The sequence below is a fragment of the Propithecus coquereli genome, unplaced genomic scaffold, assembly GCF_000956105.1.
Source record: "Propithecus coquereli isolate 6110/MARCELLA unplaced genomic scaffold, Pcoq_1.0 Scaffold91, whole genome shotgun sequence".
NCBI classification, from domain to species: Eukaryota; Metazoa; Chordata; class Mammalia; order Primates; family Indriidae; genus Propithecus; species Propithecus coquereli.
In genome coordinates this window covers 4,880,404-4,903,433 of record NW_012155396.1, presented here as the reverse complement: position 1 = coordinate 4,903,433, position 23,030 = coordinate 4,880,404, and the positions used below count along the sequence as shown (strand labels likewise).

At 38.4% G+C, this 23,030-nt stretch overlaps 1 protein-coding gene across 1 annotated transcript in view; it reads right to left on the bottom strand.

The window, feature by feature from the left end:
- NRF1 (nuclear respiratory factor 1) overlaps positions 1-23,030 on the bottom strand; it is a 117,374-nt gene that overhangs the window by 33,304 nt on the left and 61,040 nt on the right. The window contains exons 3-6 of the mRNA XM_012664751.1: positions 11,347-11,505; positions 10,332-10,529; positions 9,580-9,681; positions 3,260-3,417 (exon numbers count right to left, since the gene is read on the bottom strand). Coding sequence (XP_012520205.1) covers positions 3,260-3,417; positions 9,580-9,681; positions 10,332-10,529; positions 11,347-11,505 — 617 coding nt within the window. The remainder of the gene's footprint in view (positions 1-3,259; positions 3,418-9,579; positions 9,682-10,331; positions 10,530-11,346; positions 11,506-23,030) is intronic.

The window sequence follows — 23,030 nt, the reverse complement described above, 5'->3', positions numbered from 1 at the left end:
AGGCTGGTTTCGAACTCCTGAGCTCAAACAATCCGCCCGCCTCGGCCTCCCAGAGAGCTAGGATTACAGGCGTGAGCCACCGCGCCCGGCCGGCTCACTTCTTTTTTAAAGGAAAGTCTCCACAGCAACAAAATGGCAAATTCTGAATTCCTTGGGAAGAGCAATTGCTCAAAGCATGTTTCCCCATAGCACTGAGTCACAGCACTGCACACAGCAGACACAATAAATATGGTCTCAGTGTCGACAACACAGGATAAAGTAAGTTTCCACTGGGGAAAATGTAGATCCAGTCTATAAATTCATATCATGTATCCCTGTATGGAAGGACTGTACTGGGCATAGTGAACAATTGCCTTTGCAGAAGGACATGTTTAAGAGGAACTATCAGTCCAGGACAGCTTAACAAAAGAACTTCAAATTAATCACTGTTTCACAACAAATAAATGATGATATCACTTCCTTTCGTCTCTGGTTGTTGGGACTGAATAGCTCAATTTTATTTTTTAAGCTGTGATGTTTTGCTTTTCACTTGTTCACTTTGATTCCCTCCCCACCTCCTCCCTGAAAGTGCTAATTTATTCTTTACTTTGAAAATTAAAATTAACATAGTTTTCAGGTTTCTTTAAGGACAATTTCTCCATATCCTCTGTGAGTTGTTATGAAGCCAGGGTGGGCTAAAGGCTGTGGAGCCCGGGGCTCTTGTTGTGACTTGCTGTACAAAACTCTTCTAATAGCATGGCTGAAAAACAGGTCTGTCCTGCAACTGTCCTCATCCCATTTTCCCCTCTAACAGATGAAGGAGTCCTTTGCCTCCTTGTCCCCCACCTGCCACTCCATGTAGCTTGCCTCTCCTTCTCACCCTGTGCCCACATCTGCTGTTTACATTGCAGCAGAGGCGTAGGTGGTTATTAGAAAACCATGCTTGTTCCACCTGCACCTGAAACTGAGACAGACTGGAAGAGGGGCAGATTATGAAACTGCTCTGTCACCACAGGAACAAAGACCAAATTTTTCTATGTATTTTTCACTAAGATGACTTCCAATAACAAATTCGATGGAGAGGCTGGGAGTCCAGGGAATAAAGGATTCCAATGCATCTCATCCACAGAGAAGCAAATGCCAAGGGCTTGTGTCTTACGTCTAACCCTCCTGACTAAGACATTAGCCCGTGGGTTACCTCTCTTGGGTTCAGAAAGCCCTCATGTGCCCCTAATAGCCTACTGTAGGCTAGTCTTTGCTGCTAGGCTTGGTTTCTTCATCCCCAGCAGAAGCTGCAGCACACTACCCCCCAACACTCACTGGGGCATTGAACTATCTGATTACAAAGAAATTTCAACATCTCTTTACTCCTCCTACATGCCACAGTGAACCACATTCTCCTTCCTTTGGAGTAAACACTGTAGCCACCTCAGCTGCAGCTGAGTCTGTTAACAAGCCCTCAGGGCATACCATTACCCTGGCTGCCTTTAGAAATAAGCCCTGGTCCTTACAGCAAAGGGAGCCAGCATGTGCCTCACATTTTCCACTATGTACAGGGTTCCCAGGACACTCACACTTCACTGGAATATCTAAGGTGGTGGCTGGAATTCTCAATGAAATCAAGTTTTGCTGGTCTTTAATGAGAGCCTGTTAGGCCCCAAGCTACAGTGAGGGGTTACCGGACCAAAGGGAGAGAGGTTCTCGCTCAGGCCAGGTCTTTCACAAAGTTTATCTGGGTGTCCTCTCTCAAAAGCAGTGGAATTGAGTCAAAGCTTAAGGAACCAAATAAGACTTCCATGTTACTGGAAAACAACATGGCTCAATGGGCTGACAAAAATGTTTTAATTCCAGTCACTCAGGGACTCACTGAGTAACTCTGAGAGGACAAGTGTGTGTGTGAGAGAGTTTCAGTTTTCTATTCCTATTCAGCCACCAAACTCTGGCCTTACTTCCTTTAAAATCAGTCACTTTATCTCCATTCTTACTACTTTAGTTTCCAGGACCTTCACAAGACTGCCTCTTCCTAACTGGTCTTCTAATCTTTTCTCACTATAATCAATTCTGAATAGGCAAATCTTAAAATATAATTTAAATGATAATAACTATAATTCCTAAAGTGTTAACTATGGGTTGGACATTCTGATGAGAGTTTTATATACATCATCTCGTATACATGAGTCTGTGTGATGAGTATTATCCACATTATATGATATGATAAGGAAACCAAGGCTCAGGGATTAAGTTTCTAAAGGTCAAATGACTAGTAAGTAGTAAAGCTAGGATTCAAGCCTGAATCTATATGACCTTGGAGCCTTCTTCTCAACCACCATACTACACAGCCTCATACAGTAAATTGTTTGTCCACAAACCCATCATGGCTCTCCAGAATCTATCACAACCACGCTAAACTTTAGCTAATTTTATATTTTGGGGGAGGTGATTTCCCTCCTCTGCATTTCCACAATGTTCAGTCTGTACTACACAATTCAATAGTGAATTATATTCTAAGTACTACTGTTCACTATGTGTTTTACTTAAATCAGTCTCTCCGATGAGAGTATGATTTTTTTGAGGGCAGAGATCAGAGCACTCTTTTCTCTATTTACATACTTACCCAGTGGAGGGCTGGCATGTCCTAAGAGTTCAGTGACTATCTGGGACTAATAGCTGCTGTACATAATGAGAATAGCAGCCCTTACTATACACCAGGCACTGATCTAAGGATCTCACATGGTGTAACTTGCTGAATTCTCACAACATCCCTACAAGGCAGGTGCTGTTATCACCCCCATTTTACAGAAGAAGAAAGCCTGAGCAATGAGAGATCAAATAAACTGCCCAAGGCCAAACAGCTAGTAAGTGACAGAGCTGGGCTTCCAACCCAGGTAGTATGGCTTCAAAGCCCATACTCTTAACCATCAATTAAAATGCCTGAGTCCACTGAAAGTAAAATTGTGTCAGGAATGATACAAAGAAGAATGATATGGGGATGATCTTTCCTATCAATAGCCGGTGGAAGGAACCAAGCAGGAAACAATATAATTTAGTTTTGGGAACCACATCTTATTGGAATATTCCATCCTGCAGCGTCCTTCCTAAACATACCTGAAGAAAAAAAGCTCAATTTTTCTTGGTAAAGGTTGATTATAAGCCAACCTACATATCTTATGGGCTGAGAGTGTTAAGTTCCAACTGCCAACTGTAACAAACTGAGGTACAACACCCACAACCACAGGAAGAGATTTGCAATCCTCATTTATTTCCCCACCCCTGCCACCACCTGTTAAGCGCCATGGTGACCGTAGCTCCCTGTTGCATCTCCTGAGAAGCTGCCACTGCGGCCTCTGCCAATGATGCCACCGCCTGGGTGGCCTCTGATGCTTGCGTCGTCTGGATGGTCATCTCACCTCCTTGTAACGTGGCCCAATTTTGTTCCACCTGGGGCACAAAGGATAAGATAGTAAAAATTAAAGCCACAAAAGGGTTATGACTATAAAAAATAATTTTTCAAATGAATTGTTGTTTTTAGCCAAATATATACACTTTTAATTAAGATGACCTAAGATGTATAGAACAGAATTTTTAGTACGCTATCTTTTGTGCAAAAAGGGGTATATTAGAATATATATTTGAATTTGCTTACATTTGCATAAAGAAATTCTGAAAGGACACACAAAAGAAACCATTGAAAATATTTCCCTCATTGTGTGTATTGTGGGTAGGGACTTGGAAACAGGTTGGATAGGAGACAGAAAGCAAGACTTCCACTGTCTACTTATGAATATCTCAATTTAACCATTTCACGATGTATACATATTGCAAAACAACATGTACATGACAAATACATACAATTTTTATTTGTCAATTAAAATAAATGAATAAATAATAAATGAAGTTAAAAAATATATATAGGCTGGGTCATAAAAATGGCCCATGGGAGAAAAAAAAATTCAAACTATACCAAAGGGAATATAATACCAGTACTCTAGATCCTTTGCCCAAAGGGTCTACTACTGTTACCCATTTTCTTGTGTACCTTGCAGAGGTATTTCTCCCTATATGCAAGCATATTTACACACACACCTATTTCCCCTATGTCCTCCTTTTTAAGAGTAAAAACGGCAGAATATTCTACATATCTTTTGTACACCTTGCGTTTTTCACAAACAATACATCTCTGAAATGACTCCATTTTGGAACATATAAAAGTGCTTTATTCATTCATGATTCATAATAATGGCTACACAGCATTGTATTATATAGGAACACCATGATTTATTTAACCAGGTATCTTTTATTGGGCATTTAGATAGCTTCTAGTCTTTTGCTATTACAGAACAGTGCTGTGATGAATATTTTTATATATTACTGTACTTTATATATCATATGTGAGTTTATTTATTTATGCAGTAAATTCCTAGAGGTGAAATTACAGATAAAAGTTATTTTATATTTTTATTTTTGATGGAAACTGCCAAATAGCAAATAATTTTTTTAATGTAGTGAAAACTTTCTTTTTAGTAGGGGAGAAATTATGAAGAAACCAAAACAAAAAACAAAAACCACCCCACAAAACACAAAAACCATACTACTAGCTGGTGACAGAGTAGATTAAAATCCAACTTTGCTAGATCTAGCCCAGGGTTTCTCAACCTTGGCACTGTTAACATTCTGGGCCAGACCAGTCTTTGTTGTGGATGCTCTCCTGCGAGTCACAGGATGGGTAGCACCTCACTGGCTTCTACTCACTAGATGCCAACAGTGCCCTACCCAGTCACGGCAATCAAAAATGTCTCCAGACATTGCCAAATCTTCCCTCTGGCCCTGGGTTGAGAACCACTGATATTAATACAATGCTTTGCATTTAGAGACTTCTTGTTCTTTTTTTTTTTTTTAAGAGACAGAGCCTCACTGTGTCACCCAGGTTGTAGTGCAGTGACATGATCATAGCTCACTGTAACTTTGAACTCCTGGGCTCAAGCAATCCTCCTGCCTCAGCCTCCCGAGTAGCTGGGACTGCAAGTGCATGTCACCACACCCAGCTAATTTTTTTTACATTTTTTATAAAGACGAGGTCTCACTGTGTTGCCTAGCCTTGTCTTGAACTCATGGCCTCAAGCTATCCTCCCACCTTGGCCTTCCAAAGACTGGAATTACAGGAGCAAGCCACCACATCTGGCAAGACTTCTTAGTTCTGGATACCTGTATGTAGCTACCTCAATCCATTTTGCTCAATAAATACTGGTTAATTATCTCCCTTCAAACACGAAAAGTACCAGGGACAGTGAAAGCAATTTCTACTAAAAAATATGGTAGGTGATAAATCAGCTGAGATACAATATTTCTTTGGACTCCTGGATCTCAGAACATTAGCTGTGATTACAGCAGCTCTTTCTGTTCCCATTCTACATTGCTGGGGCCCAGTGAGTGGTTATCTTGTGTCTGCCTGTCACTGTGTCCAAAGAAAGTATCACAAGCTCTAGGAGAGGTAAATATTTAAAATGCCTCCTGCTTTGGTTCTATTACCATATTTAGAATATGATATGCTTCTCAGAATCTTTGTCAAAAGCCTTCCAGAAAAATCAGACATTCCTTCGAGCTACCTTGGTATTTGCCCTGAGCTCTCTCATGGGCAGTGGATTGTGCCAGCAAGCCTTGAGGGTCCACCACCATTGAGGGCAGAGATATCCTCAAGCTACAAAGTTGCCCACTCAGGAACTTCAAAGCTATTGCTTCCCAAAGTATGATTGCTTTGCTCTCATTACTCCAATGAGCATCACTGCCAACACTGCTCCTGCAGATGGCAAGCTGAACCATCAGTTCTTGGGTGGCCAATGAGTCTATTCAAATCATTAGCTAAAGCTGGGTGGCACTGCCACCTATTGCCATTGAACAGTCCTCTTCCTTCCTGATCTGCCCCTCTATGTTAGCCCCGCTCATGCTTCTGCTCTCACCTGAGCTTGGCCCATGCAGCTCTGCCAAGTCCTCATACTCCTAAGGCAGCAATTCAGTATAGACACATTTAGTTACAACTATATTTGTAGTGAAAATAGTATTAGAATGTTGCCATATACAGCATAATTTAAGGAAGTTAAATTATATGGCAAGAAAGATTAAGGGGGATAACAGTAAACGGTAGAGAGAGAATAGGAAGAAGAAACAGAGGAAATGATTTATAATCAGAAATATGGCAGGTGATAAATCAGCTTAGGTGCTAACATCTCTTTGGAATTTGCTATTTTTGAGTCTCAGTGCTTTGGCTTCACTTGCTTAAGCTCTTGTTGCCCTCCTGTACCACCTGTTGGGAGACAGTGTGCAGTTACCTATGCCTGGAAGTCACCATGCTCCAAAGAAAGGGCCAGTAACTCTAGGAGAGGAAGATATTCAGAAGATGTTCTATTAGCGTCTATGTATTTCTAAGAGAGAGCCACTATACAATGAGGTCCTTCAAATTGTGGCTCCTCTTATCCCTCTAGCTAGAGTGAACCACGATGGCTGTTCTATGCTTTCACAACTCAATGAGCTAAATTCAGCGCTGCTCCCTTTTATAGGAACACAACTTCTAACCCTCCATCCTTTGCCTTGCTAGTTACCCTTCTTGTCTGAGCTCAGAGGCTACTGCTCTGGGAAGTATTTCCTAAAACAACTCACCCCCCTACAGTCTAAGGTTAGGGCCTCTCCTCCGCAGTTCCATAGCACCCAGGGCTTGCTGCTACTAAATTCTTATCCCACTGCAATTGTTCTTTATTTGTTTTTCTCTACCACCTACCTGTGTGCTCCTTAAGGGCAAAGGCAGTCTTTATTATACTGCATCTGTATCACCTATAGTGCCTGGCACAGGACTCAAAACGTATTTACTGAATGGATGGATGTAGAAGATACTATTTTCATTTTCCTACTTGTTATTCAGCCTATCCATATTTAGGTAAATTGACATTCACAAAAAACCCACGTAAAATGAGTTGTGCAATTTCAAAACTGTTACATATGTTGATGGTTCAGTTGAAAAGTCATATCTCATGTCTTTGTACTTTGGCTTTTTTCCCCTTCTGAGAATCACATATACCATTATCATCAGATACCATTCTATTTCAAATTTTTACTTTTCCAACATCTAATGCAATTAATACCACCAATACAAATTGGTAGTCTTATTATACAACAGAATAAATTCTCAAACGAATTTGCATTTTTAAATATAACATTAAAATTAAGATTATATATTTTAAAATGAGCATAGTTTACATTATTTTGAAATTCTCTCTTTGCTCAATCATAAATGTCTATGTAACTTGTTCTGTGGCTAGAGGGTTTGTGTCTTTTTAACTATTCAGATTATTAAGTATTCTCAGCACACCAAGACCTGAAATGTTCCTCTCATAAATGTAACTAAATGTAATTGGATGTTGAAGGCAGTGTTTAAAGGTAAGAGCTCTCGCTGGTAAGGCTGGAATAACAAAATGACCAACTTCTAAAAGTACAGGTATCACTTATTGTTATAAAGTACTTTCTGTTCCATGGGAGAAAAGATGCTACTATAGGAAGTGTGATGTTTCTACTGAGTCACCTGATACAATGTCTTCATTGGCATTGATGTGGTCTTATCTACCCCACTTCAGTGAGATATTTGATTAATTACAGTTCTTAGGGGTCAAAACTAAGACACTAACGACTATGTCAACATCTAAGAAATCAGAAAGCAAATGGAAACAGATTATATAATCTAAAACATGTTAGTGCTTTCTGTCACAACCTGTGCTTCACACTCTCTTTGTATCATTTTTATTTCATTGGAAGTATGGGAAGAATTAGAATTTTTTTTTCATCTGACTGAATCTGGGTATTTACCAAAAGGTGATTAAAATTTTACAAATGTCATTCACCAATCTTCACAATAAATGATTTAATAATGTTAGTATGCTAGAAAAGCCATAGATATGTGACTGAGATTTTTTTCCATATTTTTAATGAATGGTTGAATACATTATCTTTCTATATGTGAAGTTATTTAGTAAAACATGTTTCAAAGAATTAGTCTCCAAAGTGTTTAAGAAACACAACTCCATGTATAAATATTATGTGTCAATAAAAATTTTTTTTATAAAGGAAAGAAACATAAAGTTACTTTCTTTAAATACTAATGGGAAACATTCAATAGGGAGATATGATTGATAACTGTGACTATGCCAAACGCTAACAAATCTCATAAACTTTACCTCTACCTCTTTCATACTTCAAGCAGTGTCCTCTAGTTTCAGTGTTCTGAAACTGATTAATTTTTTGCTCTGCTAATCCATACCCTTTTTAAGATGCTTATATACTTAGAAAAGTAAGTGTCCTGTTGGCCTTCACCTTTCTACACTCAAAAACCAAGTGCTATCTCCTGTCCCAAACCTTCCCAGACTCCTCAGCTGGAAATATCCTCTCCTTCGGAAGACACACACCCTTCGCAGCATCTCTTGCAGCACGGACCATAGTTCATTTATGTAGGCATCTCTCTCCCCCACTGGACCGGAGCCCTAAGAGAGCAGGGATCCTGTGTAAGTCAACTCCATATAGCTAACGGATCACCTGCGGCACAGCAGGGACTCAACACAAGCTGGCTGACCAAGGAGCCTGGCCGTGCACTCTCGTTTCATCTCACCAGCTGTGGGACCTTTGCCAGTTCTACCCTTTCCTGAGGCACACAAATGAAAGCACCTTTGTGGTGTTCTAAGTGGAAATGCTCCATGGCTTTGAACAAGGGTGAGATAATACTTTTAGCTTTATTTCTGATATTGCTCTTTGACATCTGTTGGCTATTTTACAAAGTTCGGGGGTATATCATACCAGTATCTTTAGGGGAAACACCCACAGTGACTCATGGACCTTTTTCTTCACTTCTTGAATCCTCACCAATGGCTCAGAGCTGAGAGCTGAGATAATGTTTTTCTAAATGCATTATCCTGCTTCAACACTACTCTGTGACTTTGGGTAAATCACCTAAACTCTGTATGTCTCAGTTTCCTCATATGTAAAGTGAAGACCATAACAGAACCTATACTTCATAAGGTTGCGTGCTCAGCCCACTAAGTGTTCAATAAAGCTTAGCTGCCTTTAGGTTAACATCCCCATAATTACCTCAATTTTGGTAGAGAAGGATTCTCTTGTGAAATCTTTTCAAAGCCATGTTTAAAATGTACTAAATCACATTCCTGACTTGCAAATATATTTATTCCTTCAAAGAATGCTCCCTTTAGTCAACCTCAGTTTTAACGAACCGATTTTTTTTCATAAAGCCAAAAGATGAAATCCTTTGAGATTCACAACGTAAAAGTATTAAAAGAATAATCCCTTCTGATTGTGTATAGTATAAAGTGCTATATTGCGAATGTAAAATTTTAAGTTCCTGACAGTTGGGTTTGAGTCATAAGGACCCATGAATTTCAGTTGTTACAATTAACACACACAGCATGAGATACACTCCAAAACTGTCATGGTCTGATGTTTAAATAAACTAATGCTACAGCCATGTAGACTACTTCATGTTCTGGACCCTCACTTACCCTCACCTATACATTCAAGTATTTAAGAAGATGCAGGCAGAATCCTCTTTCTTACCTCTCCATCAGCCACAGCAGAATAGTTCACTTGGGCAACAGTGACTGTGGTTGGTAATTCCGAAGCATCAGCCAATGTGGCTACTGTTGCCCCTGTACCAACCTAAATAAAAACATGGAAAGTGATTAAGTGTCAGTGGATGGAGCCCTCTTCTTCTCCTTTACTCGGAAGCTAAGATTGATTTAATCCCCAATTCACACAGATAATATGCCTTATGTTGTGAAACAAGTTACTAAAATCATGTCTCAGAGATTAACATGAGTATCAGAATTTTACTTCAACCAAATAAATCAATATTAGAGGAGCTACCATGTTTCACTATCAGTGCCCAGTGTCAGTAAACCAACTTTCTACTCTCACCCAATCTGAACTTTATTTATTTACTTATTTAAAATCCAGTAAGACTGCACCAATCTGAACCTTAAAGGTTCCCTATCGAACTGTTTTACCTAAGAAGAGGTAATTCAGAAGAAATACTCCCTGGCCACTAACAGTGAAACTGTAAAAAAGACGCCAGTTTAAAGTGCGCTGTTTTGGAAACGTCCAGGAAAGCTACTCATAGCTCTACTTTTAGAGAATGCAAACAATTTAAGATATTCTTCAGAAATCATTTTCAGGCAGAAAGATCTTGGGAACCTATATAATAAAGTTCACACAAGAGTATGCACGAAGAAAACTTTCTCTAGTCTGAGGTGAGGTGCTCACTGATCCATCTGAGAAACTGCAATCTGGCAACCCTCAGGTTTACTCACCTGGATAAGTGAGACAGTGCCATCAGGGTTACTAAAAGTCTGGACTACAGTCTGTGACGGTACAAGATGGGCTATACTGTGTGTAGTTGTGGCCTGTGTTTGTGTTTGCTGATCTTCAAAAGCATACAAAAGATCTTCTCGCCCATGCTGTTTGTAACAGTTTTTAACTATGGTCCGTAGTGCCTGGGTCCATGAAACCTGTCACCAAAAGACCAGCAAAGCACATTAAGCCACAAAGAACTTTGGTTATTTAGTCCCAATATAGAATAAGCAGCTGCTTATTTATCAAACCATACCAAACCTCTTGCAGAGTAAACTTTCTTAGGATTAATTCCCATACACTGATTCTGGCACAAAGAAACTAAGCACCAAATACCAAAGAGGGTTTCCCACTGGTTTCCTTCCTGATAAAAGTCTGGTTTAGTTTCAGGGTTTTATGCCCTATTTAAACCTGAGGCCAAACTCAAACTTCTCACAAAAGATTATTCTGGCCAAGACTGATGTATTAAGATTTTCAGTAAACTTCCAAGCTAAATGAAAAACAAGCAGAAAAAGTAAGAGATGGTATCTAGTTTAGTCTTTCTTCTAAAATTTGTCATTAGCAGACTCACTTGGCAAACTTCACATTTCTCTAATTCCATATTTATATTTTTCAACAGTGATTCTTGCTAACCTGAAATAAGGACATTTTCTAAGTGTTCAAAGTGATTAATACATTTACTTCAAGTTTCTTTGGTTTTCTCAAGCATGTCATTAAATGAAAACTGCTCCAAAAGACCACTATGAAGAGAAAGTGTAAGTTCACAAACCCATCCCAGTCTTCCCTTTACAGTGATGGAGTGACGAATGGGAAATGCTATAAATCAGAGAATGTCAATCTTCTTTGGAGGGACAGGTTTAACTATTATACACATGTTTTTACACTTTTTAGCATAAGAAGTAGAAATGACAGAAATTGAGGTTGTTGCTTCAGAATGGAAAAGCAATGGGAAACTTAGGCCAGAAGAACCCTTACCCGCTGCTTTTGTTCTTCTGTGCGAACGTCGCTCCGGACATTTGCCCATGGGATGTCTTCAGGCCACCAAATGGGCTTGCAGCTTTCTTTCCCCCAGCCTGGTTTTCCCCGACCCGTGGAGTACTTGAGCATCTCTGGGATAAATGCCCGTAGCTGGGCCTGGAAGAGAACGGTGTGGTCATCAATACTCATGAAAGACATGTGGGATGAGTTTACGTCCCCTATCAAACCATATGATTATAAAACAGAGAGCCTTCTTGGAGGGACCCAGAGAATTCCAAAATGTGACTGATGAAAACCATTGTTTTCCATGGGTTACATAGCTCCATGGGTGATTGAGAATTATACATATGTTGGTAAAGTGCACCTTAAGCTGCATTTTGTAGACTTATTCCTATAAGAGCAAGAATATCTACCAAGTTTGATTTCTGCCTCCTAAGATACTACTGGTACTATAGCTTATTTCCCTTTTATAGTTTCCATGCATTTAAGGTGTCAAAGTCAGTGTGTTTTCAACACTGTTCTGGAGGTACTGATCAATGCAATACATAAGAGAGAGAAATAAGAGATGAGAAGCAGGTAAATCACCATTGTAGATGAAATGACTATATATCTAGAAAACCCCAAAGAATCAAATGAAAAACTACTATAAACAGTAAGAATTCAGTACAGTGGTTGATTACAAAATATATGAAAATAAATAGGCCTTTAACTTAATAAAAAGGAACAACAACCCTAACTCTTCTAGAAAGTTTCTAGTAAGCTAGGCCACTGTCCATGACTCTAAGATATAGATACAGTGAAGCATGTGTGACTTTAAGTACATCATGGACTTCATTCAGAGTCATTTCACAAATCAAGTCCAGACCAAACAAGTTTTAAACCATAGAGACAGCTGCCATTCTTCTTTATTTCCTGGCATAGTAACCACACTCTGTGTGTTGAGGAGGCGGGGGGAGGAGTCTATTTTGTGAACATTCTTAGTTGCTAATAATGATTTTGGTCAAGAAAAGCAGTTTATCAAGTTATAACCTTATGACTCCTCCCCAGACCTACTGCTTTCCTTTTAACCTGGTGGTTTACAACACTCCTGATAAGCAGCATCCTCCAACTAACGACGCATCTATACTGCCTCTGCAGCTTAAAACCAAAAGGAGAGGACATTTTTGGCAAAGAGTCAGACTGAAGGACTTATAGTTATAAAGCAAAAATACAAAAACAGAAATGGGAATACTTAAGTATTACTGAGTGAGTGTGGCAACACTTTTTAATATTGAAGATCTTATATAAATATGAGGTACTCTCCTAATTCTTCTTATTATAATGGATATTATTTTACCAGAAGATGATACAAATTGTTACATAATAGAGAACCGTGAACCCAGTCAGTAATGTTTACCTAATAAAGCAAGCTCTGGTTGACAGCATTCACCTTGTTAATTCTGCCTCTTCACCCTCTTTCTAAGTCCCTCTCCCCACCCAGACAGTCTCCTGCCTACAGGATATGATATAATGCACTCCACATATATTTGGCTCTGCGGCATCAAGCAGCAGGCTGATAGAAGTGTATCCATTTGCAAACCCATGCTATCAGCCGCTCATGAGGTCATTCCTTCAGTTATTTTAAGAAAGTGCATCTCAAAGTCATTTTTCCCTTTATCCTGATTTCTTGGGAGTGTGTCTTTTTCTAGCCTCAGGTACATAGAGCAGGAAAGGGCTTAATCCCCACATACAATATTTTATATTTCCGCATATAAAAAAATGGATTTCTCAGAGGCATAAATTAAATAAACTGATGCCACAAATTTGTTTAAGTTCCCCTTTATTTTAATCCCATTAACAGTCTCCAAAAAGGAGAGTTTTTTTATATCCATACCTAGGAGAGTCTGGAGAAAATGAAACGAGAAGGCTAAATATCTCTAAATTAACAAAATCCTAAAGCGTTCAGAAAGCACTCATTATGGAGAGCACTAGGCTGACAGAGCCTGCTCAAGTCCAATGGGAACCCCTTTATGTTCTCTAATTATGGTGATCACTCCACTTCTGAGCCCTCACCCTATCTGCACCAATAGTTCCCTCTGGTCTTCAGTTCTGGGTCATGCTAGCATCTCACCGTGGGCCCTTTGCTTTGGCTCTCTCATACGAGGCTTTCCATTGAGTTTCAATACCTCATAGGTTACTTGAAACGTGGGTGCAGTCAGCCTCCTCACTTAACCCCCACCCTACTCTTTCTCTAATCACTTGTCTCCTCAACTTCTTTGTCTTTGCCATTAGAAACCCATCCCTTTCTCCAGACACCCAAACTCAAAACCTCAAAGTTATCTTTACCTCCCTCCCCTCCTTTAACACCCATCTAGCCACTCACTGCAAGTCCAATTTTTTCTTCTTTGAAATGTCTGTGGTGTCTATCCATCCCTTCTTCTCCAGCCCCACCTTCATCCCTACTTCCTAGCCAAAGGCCAGTGTACCCTCCTAGTTGGCTTTCTTGTGGAACTCCAAGTTCTCCCTTCTCTCCCTCTTCCCATATATTCTTGCCAGACAGGTTTTCCCACATGCTACCTACAAAGCTCCAATGGTCCAAAAACCTTCAAATGTCCTTTAACTACTAGCAACTTAACTAGACTGCTCATCCAGCTTTTTAGACCTGGCACAGTCTGGCCTCATACTAAATTCAATTCCCATTAACTCCCACCAGGCAGCCTTGGTCCTCATTAGACAAGTCTCTGCACTGTCTTATGAACTGCTGAGCCCATTCCTGCTTCTCTGCCTTCTGGATTGTCCCCTTGCTGGATTACTTTCCATGCTACTATTCCAATGTCACCATTCTTTTTTTTTTTTTTCTCTTTTGTTTTTATTTTTCACCACTCATTCTTTAGTGCCCAGCAAGTCCTACATTCTTTGTGGAACATATACTGACCACTTCTCTTGAGTCAGCTCTAGCAACAAAAACATGAGCTCTAGACTCCAAGTTGGCTCTGAATCCCAACTGTCTCTGAAACTTAATTTTCTTACCTGCAAAAGGTTGATGATAATGGCAAATATGCAGGGTTAATTAAGAGGATTAGAGATAGCAGGTATACACATAGTTGGACTGAATTCATAGTGGTTTTATTATTACTTCAGTCATCAGCTACCTTTTCTCAGCAACTCCTGCAGCATTCATAACTTTTGTTATAAAATGTAGAGCTCAATTTGCTACAAAATTTAGGGGCATCATAGCTATTTGGCAACTGATTGACAATTCTAATTTGATGAGAAGAAAAAACTATTCTTTTTATAAAAAGATACTTTAACCATCTACTCTCCAAATCTATTAAATAAAACTACTTCAAACGTAAAACAAATAAGTATTCAGAAGCATCATGGTTCTAATCCAATACACAGTTTTCATCTTAAATCTGCTATAGGTTGAGCATCTGAAATCTGAAATGCTTCAAAACATGCCTTTGAGTGCTGACATGACTTCACCCACAAGTGGAAAATTCCACATTTGACCTCATGTGACAAGTCATAGTCAAAACATTGTCAAAACTTTGTTTCATGTACAAAATTACTAAAATATCATATAGAACTACTGTCATGCTATGTGTATAAGGTGTATCTGAAACACAAATGGATTTCATGTTTAGATTTGGGTCCCATCCCAAAAATATCTCATTATGTATATGCAAATATTCCAAAATCTGGAAAAAATCCAAAATACTTCTGGTCCCAGGCATTTTGGATAAGGGGTACTCAACCTGTATTAAGTTTCTCTCAAAGGCCAAATGTGACTATCTACCAAAAAGAAATACTTCAATGATAAATGAGATTTTATTTTTAAATCAAGGAAATTAAGGAATCTCTTGTTCCAATTCAAAGAAATAGCCAACTTTCAGAAATGGTTTTCTAATATTCAACAGACTGTAATGTATACAAAGACATTTATCCTTAGTTTTTCAAAATGGGTAAAGTAGAAAAAAGCAGAAGATGACAGAAGAATGAGTTTATGCGTATCTGTGTAAACAAAGTTAAGGATGAGAAATAAAGAATGCTAGAAACAAGAAGGAACCAAATTGACCATCTGGGCCAATTCCTTGCCTTGAGGTAGCAAGCTGTTACCAACCCACTCCCAACATATAGGTAGTTTAGGTGTTCTATTGGCTCCTCGAACATTTAAAAAAAAAAAAAAGGCACAAGCAGATTACCAATGGAAATTGTCAGAAAACGTGACTCAAGGGTAACCATAATTAGAGGAAAGAGAAACTAGAAACTTCTCAAAGATGATTTATGTGCTGGAAATCTCCATATGATAAATATTTCAAACTCCTAGAAGGAAGATTCTAGAAATTAATATGGGAGGTAATATGAGAGGCAGGAGAAACAGAAGCAGCACAAAGGGAAGGCTTGAAACCTCATGAAGTTAAAAAATGGAACTGGAGTGAAATTATTTGATGCTATATAAGTTCTAGCTTTTTAAAGTGCTAATTATCAACTGTATAAAATTTGCCCCTATATCAAAAGGAGATATTTTCTACTGTAAAAATTCATTTTTCAGATCTGTACATTTTGAGGATGCAGGATATTTTTTACTTTCAAATGAATAGAAATCATCTGACTTCATTGAAAAAGGCAATTTTCTACCAGACTATTTTTATACCATCCCAAATAAACAGTGCTAAGGCCATAGAAACTATTAATAAAGGGAAATTAGCTGTCCAGTATAGAAAGAGTTAAATGATTCCTTTCCAGAATTCAGTACTGTGCTCTCATTACCAGCTGGATTAATTACTGGTCCTGGAGAGTTTTGGAAACCAAAGCTTCTTGATGTGCTTGTTAAGGAAGGTTTGTCTTTAATCCACAGGGAGACAATCAACAGGATCAGCAGAGCTAAAGCCTCACCTCCCAGACTGTCCTTTAATTGGGCTGAAATAAGCTTTCCTGGACTCTCTCATTCTGAGTTAGGGCTCCATGTGGGCCTAAAGTGCCCCAGCTTGGTCAATAAACACACCCCAAACCAGAAGAGTGGAAAATACTACTCCTTCCACGGCATGACCAGCAAAGAAAAAGATACCGAATTCAGGCCAGTGTCAGTAAACAGTAAAGATTATGTGGAAATCAAAGGTGGTTTTAAAATTGAAGATTTTTCTAAAACTCTAAAAAGTCTAATCCAACCAAAATGAAAAAATAATTCTTACTATGCTAGAAATTCCCACTGGTAAATTCAGTTAATCCTTTGCTGCCCAACAATGCATTATCCTTACACATTCCCCAACACCCTTCTCTCGTTCGGCCTATCTTTGCTCTGCATGTGCCTGAGTCTAGGGATTTTGAGACTCCTGATGTCCACTTAGGTTCAATTACCAAGAAAAGTTCTCTCAAGCCAAAATCTGTTAACTCCACCTCTACTGAAGATGTCAGAAAATATATAATAAATTTAAAGAGAAGGAAGCTGAAATCAAACCATGGTGAAAGGCTATGTTTTCTATAGCCTACAAGAAAACAGGAATGTGACAGAGAAAAAAAATTGGAGAATTTTCACCATGGCATCATTATTTTAATTTAAAGTTATGAACTTCCAGGTTGACAGATCCAATTATATTCAAGTAGATATTTAAAGGGCATTAGAGAGCTAAAGCCAATTGATTTCTTTGCCCAATATTTGGAATTATTTGTACTACTGATCTCTGTTCACAGAGATGATAAAGGTAGCTATTTTTATCAGAAACTCCATTCCCTTGTAGTGCCAGCAGAAACATCAGCTTCTCTTAGTCTCATTTTCCCCAAAACACATTCCTATGGAAAACATGGAAAGAGCAAATTTGGAAGGGAAGACAAGTGCAACTTCAGAATTAGTGAATTTGAGGCCCAGCCAACAAAGACACTTATTTAGAGACCTCTTTGGACTCCTCTCCAAAGCCCAAACTTCTGTTTCTGTATCTCTATGCCCCAACAACCTATCAAACTGTCTCCCTCTCATTAACCAAAATACTCTTAAAGTCCTACCTTCTCTTTGAAGGAGTCTCAAATTGCTCAGTCTGTTAGCTTATGCTAGTTGCACTCTTTTGTGCAAAAATGTAAATAATACAGATGAATCAAAGTCCTCTGTGCTGTCCACCCTCCCCCAGTCCAGTCTCCTGTCCAGAGGAATGAGCTTGATGAATGGCTCATTCCTTATAGGCCAAATTCTATGCATTTATGTAAATATATGCTGGAGGCACAGTTTTATGTTATTAAAGAAAACACAAATGGTAGCATATTGTACCTTATTTCACAACTTGCTTTTTCCACTCAACATTTATCTAGTTCTCATGGTAGAACTAGAATAATCTAATTTTTTTAACAGTTGCCTAGTATCTTATCAATGATTTAGATTTTCCATTTTATTTAACCATTCTCCTATTGATAAACCTTTAGGTTGTTTACAGTTTTTTGCTGTTAAAAATAGTGTTTGTACATGCTACTTTGTGCATGTGTGTATTTTTTTTTTGGAGAAATTCAGAAAAATGGATTTGCTGGTTAAAGGGTATATGCATTTAACTTTTTTTTTTTTTGAGACAGAGTCTCACTGTGTTGCCCGGGCTAGAGTGCCGTGGCGTCATCCTAGCTCACAGCAACCTCAAACTCCTGAGCTCAAACAATCCTTCTGCCTCAGCCTCCCGAGTAGCTGGGACTACAGGCATGCGCCACCATGCCCGGCTAATTTTTTCTATATATTTTTAGTTGTCCAATTAATTTCTTTCTAATTTTAGTAGAGACGGGGTCTTGCTCTTGCTCAGACTGGTTTCGAACTCCTGAGTTCAAACAATCCGCCCGCCTCAGCCTCCCAGAGTGCTAGGATTACAGGTGTGAGCCACTGCGCCCGGCCTGCATTTAACATTTTAATGGATACTGCCAAGTTGTCTTCCAGAAAGACTTTGTCAATTCCATTCCCATTAAGAGTGCAGGACAATGCCCATTTTTTCATACCCTCCCCTACATTTTACTAACAAGCTCTTTTTTTTTTTTTTTTAATTGTGATAAGGTCTCACTCTGTTACCCAGACTGGAGTGCAGTGGTGTATGATCACAGCTCACTGCAACCTCCAACTCCCAGGTTCAAGCAATTCCTCCTGGCTCAGCTTCCACAGTAGCTGGAACCACAGGTGCATACCACCACACCCAGCTAATTTTTTTTATTTTTGTAGATACGGGGTCTCGCTATGTTGCCCAGGCTGGTCTCAAACTCCTGGCCTCAAGCGATCCTCCCACCTCAGCCTCCCAAAGTGCTGGGATTACAGGCATGAGCCACTGTGCCCAGTCTAACGAGCTTTCTTATTTTGGCTCATCTGACTTGGGGGAAATGGTTTTTTATTTTAATTTCCATTACTAATGAGTTGAGAATCTTTTTATATGTTTATTGATTACTTTTTCTTCCTGTGAACTGTTTATAATGCTTTGTTTATTTTTCTAATTATCTTTTTCCTTATTAATTTGAAGGAAATATTAATTTGTTCTGGATATTAATTACCTTGTCACATAAATTATAAATATTTCCTTAGCCAAGTTGTATCCTAGACATGTAATTTATATGGCTATTCCCTTCTCTTAGTATTCCTGAACATACCCTTATAAAACGTGGCACGGCACCATATACATAAACATTTTTTGATACTTTCAGACAGTAGGAAAAGCCTACTTTGCAAATAAATTCTGACACTACACTAAGGAGAAGCAGTTTGGAATTATACACCACAGTGGTTCTCAAAATTGACTGCACACTGGAAACACCCGGAGAGTTTAAAGACTACAGATGCCTGGATCCCATCCCTAAGGATTCTGATTAAATTGGTCTGGAGTGTGGCCTGGGTACTAGTATTTTAGGTTCCCCAGTTGATTCTATTGTGCATCCAACTTGGAGAACCACTAAACCAGAATACTTTTTACCCTCTTTTGAAGCTCTTCTTCTTTTGAAAAGTATTTAATTCTGGTAAAATATACATAACATAAAATTCACCATTTTTACATGTACAATTCAGGGGCATTAAGTGCATTCTCAATGTTTTATAATCGCCATCACTATCTATTTCCAGAACTTTTTCATTATCATCCCAAACAGAAACTCTGTACCCACTACAACAATGACTCCCCATTTCTGCCTCCTGCCGCCCCTGGTGATTGTGTTCTACTTTCTGTCTCTTATGATTTCACCCATTCTAAATACCTTATAGGTAGAAATAAATATTTACGTTTTGTGTACTGCTTATTTCACTTAGCATATTTTCTATTCTTTGGGTAGAAGAGGCAAGACCTATGCTTTTTCAAAATAAAACAAAACAAAACCCTTAAAAAACCTACACTGATAACTCACTGTATGTTTTCTAAGTAAAACATGTCAAGCCTTGTGAATAATTCCTTCCTAATGAAGCAATCACTGTGCTGAATATTTCTGAAGCTTTCCCTGAAACTGGTGAAAAATTACTATGCTGTTGCATCATCACTCCACGGGAATATTAAAGCAACAAAGACTGCCCCAGTGAGACTAACAGGAGGGCAGTAAGTTCAAGGGGCGAGAGGGAAAGGAGAAGAGAAAGTGGAGTGGATTTTAACCAACAGCATTGGACAGGTCTTTCCAGAAATGTTTCTTCTAGTTACAATCTTTATCTGGATTTCTTCTAACAGATTCCAAAAAGATACATAACCTCCCCAAAACAAGAGAATCCTATAGGACTCAATGTGGTCAAGAGCAAAAGTGATTTTCCACTAGTAAAATCATAATCAGAGCTTAAAGACTCTTTAAGAAACAATGTAATTCCTTGAATGCAAAGTGTAGTCTGAGAATCGGCAGCCCTGGCATCACCTGGCAGCTGGCTAGAAAGACAGCATCTCAGGCCCCGTCCAGATCTGATTCCCAATCCGCATTTGAACAAGCAAGAGACTGCTGCACACACTGAAGTTTGAGAAGCACTGATTTAGCCCATCTCTAGGCTCTGTCTGGTCTATAGTATCCTAGAAAAATTTGCTAACCTGATGTACAAAATCTCTGAAAAAAGCAACTTCATTATTTCACTGTAAATGAATTCTGAGATTACAGAACCTACCCCAAACTAATGATTTCTTCTAAGGTTTAGCTCAACCTCCTTCAATTCTATGGCACAGTGGGCAGAAAGATATGGGTTAAGTTCCAAACACTATTCTTAAAGGTGCCTAGAAATTCAAATTTTCATTTTATCACTAAAAATACTACAGAGCTATGTGTCTTCTTTACCACACACACACAAGACTACGAGGATCAAAATATATTTACAATAGCAAAAACAGAAGCTTTTCAGGTAAAACATCCTATTTACTAATAAAGAATTATACTATTACAAACAAAACAAAAAAGACAAAAATGAACAAACAAAAAACCCCTACAGAGCTGCTTCCTAAAAGAACACGGCATTTAATTCACACAGAACTTCAGATATTCTGTTATGTGTATTTCTATCTGTATATAGGAAACAACTTTGAGTCTTCAGAGCAAGTCAAAAAATTCTTTTACAAAGTAAATGCCTAGTGTAAATTAGCTGAAAGACTCATCAGGAGTGATGATCATGATACAGTTTTACAGGAAAAAAAGAGAAAAGCTCTGGCAATATGGACCCAACTCTAAGTTCTATTCCTGTTTGTCACTAGCTTCCTTCATAAATTGCATTTCCTATTTCTGCCTCAATTTTCAGTCTACAAAATATGTTGTCATCTGTATTGTCCCACTTTATTGCTGAGAAAAATAAAAATTCTCAGTTCATTAAGTTTCTCTAATAAAGCATGGGTGAGAGATGGTATATTCAGATTATTCAAAAAAGTTAATATAGGCAATACATATAATTAGTATAAATAATTAGTGAGAATACCTTTAGGTGATGCCTTAGTTTTCAAAGTACTTTCCCATACCATACCTCATTTTTTTCTTCCTCTGACTCTGTAAGGTAGGAGGGCATGTATTATTCTTACTTTCAGAAGATGAAAGTGAGAACCAGGGCTAATATGCAGCAGAATTGGGGCGAGAGGAGACTAGATCTTTTGGCTCCAAGTTAGTATTCTTTCCAGTAAACCATGTTAACTTTCTAATTTATAAAGTTTTAAAATAATGGAACATGTAACATTAGAACAATACTGAATACAATTTACTCTCTTTTGATGATTCAAAACATATCTTAAGCTTGTATATTAGGGTCATCAACATAAACATCAGTCATCTCCATAGCATTAAGTGCAGATAAGATGATTAATAGAGCTGTCTGACTAACCAAAGGCTCTTTATTACAGCCCAGTTTGACAATTCTAGAATTTTATTTCTTCAAGGAAGTCAGGAATTAGCCATGTGGTCTGAAATCTAGAATTAATGTCCAGTTAAACTTACTTTGTTCTTTATGGCTATAGACCATATCTGAGCTGTGCTTTCTTGAATATAAAACAGGAATTTCTAGCACACACACACAAACACACTCTCTGGAGGGTGGATTAAATGAAATGCCCCTGTAAACAACTTAGTAGTGTGCCTTTAAAAATTCAAGTTTAGTATAAAATATGAAAATACTTTTTTGTGTTTCTATGACCAAAAGTAATTCGTTCTTATTATTTATTATTATTATTTTTAAGAGACAAGGTCTTGCTCTGTTGCTCAGGATGGAGTGCAGTGTTGCAATCACGGCTCACTATAACTTCCAACTCCTGAGCTTAAGTGATCCCCCTGCCTCAGCCTCCTGAGTAGCTGAGATTACAGGTGCATGCCACCATGTTTGGCTAATTTTTCTTATTTTTCGTAGAGACAAGGTCTCACTATATTGCCCAGGCTGGTCTCGATCTCCTGGCCTCAAGCAATCCTCTCACCTTGGCCTCCCATAGTGCTAGGATTACAGGCATGAGCCACCACGCCCAGCCCATGCTTATTAGATAAAGAAAATAAAAATCATCCATAATGCCACCACACATTAATCAAGGTTAATATTTTAGTGTAGATCCCTCCAAAATATTACAACACACACAGAGGCACATTTTGTGCATGTTTTACAAAATGAGATCCGTTAGCTCAATTCTGTGTTCTCTGAACTTAAAAAATTTAGCCTCCCAAAAGAAACAAAACATAAAGCCTTAAACCCCTCAAATTGCCATATATAAAAAAGACTCTTTTACAACCAGTCTTTTAACTTAACATACTGTAAGTATCATTCTATCTAAAAGTTCACTAAATAATCTCTTTTGAGCTGTACTACTCCTCTTTCCATGTAAATTCTAAACACCACTATCATAATTTAATGAATTATATTGTTCCCAAGTTTTCCTATTGTAAACATGCTGTGATAAACAGTGAACATACATCTTTGCTTAATTGGAGGGCATGATGTACACATTTTAAACTTTGATAAGCATTGCCAACTTCTAGAAAATGTGTACCAATTCACATTCTTATTGACAGTGTACAGTGTATTAAGGGCTTGTATTACCATACCATTGCCTATCTAGGTTTGGTTTGAAATAAAACCCTCCTTTTACTACCGTTAATAGTAAAAGGGTTTAGGATCAATTACAAAAGAGTGGTATTTGGTTCCAGTTCAGAAGAAAGTATTTGAGGAAAACAAAACAAACAAACAACAACAACAACAACAGGTTGAGGGGGAAATACCAGGATCTAAACACTTAGAAATTCCCATTCAGTTGGGAGCTGGGTTTTTCATCATCCTG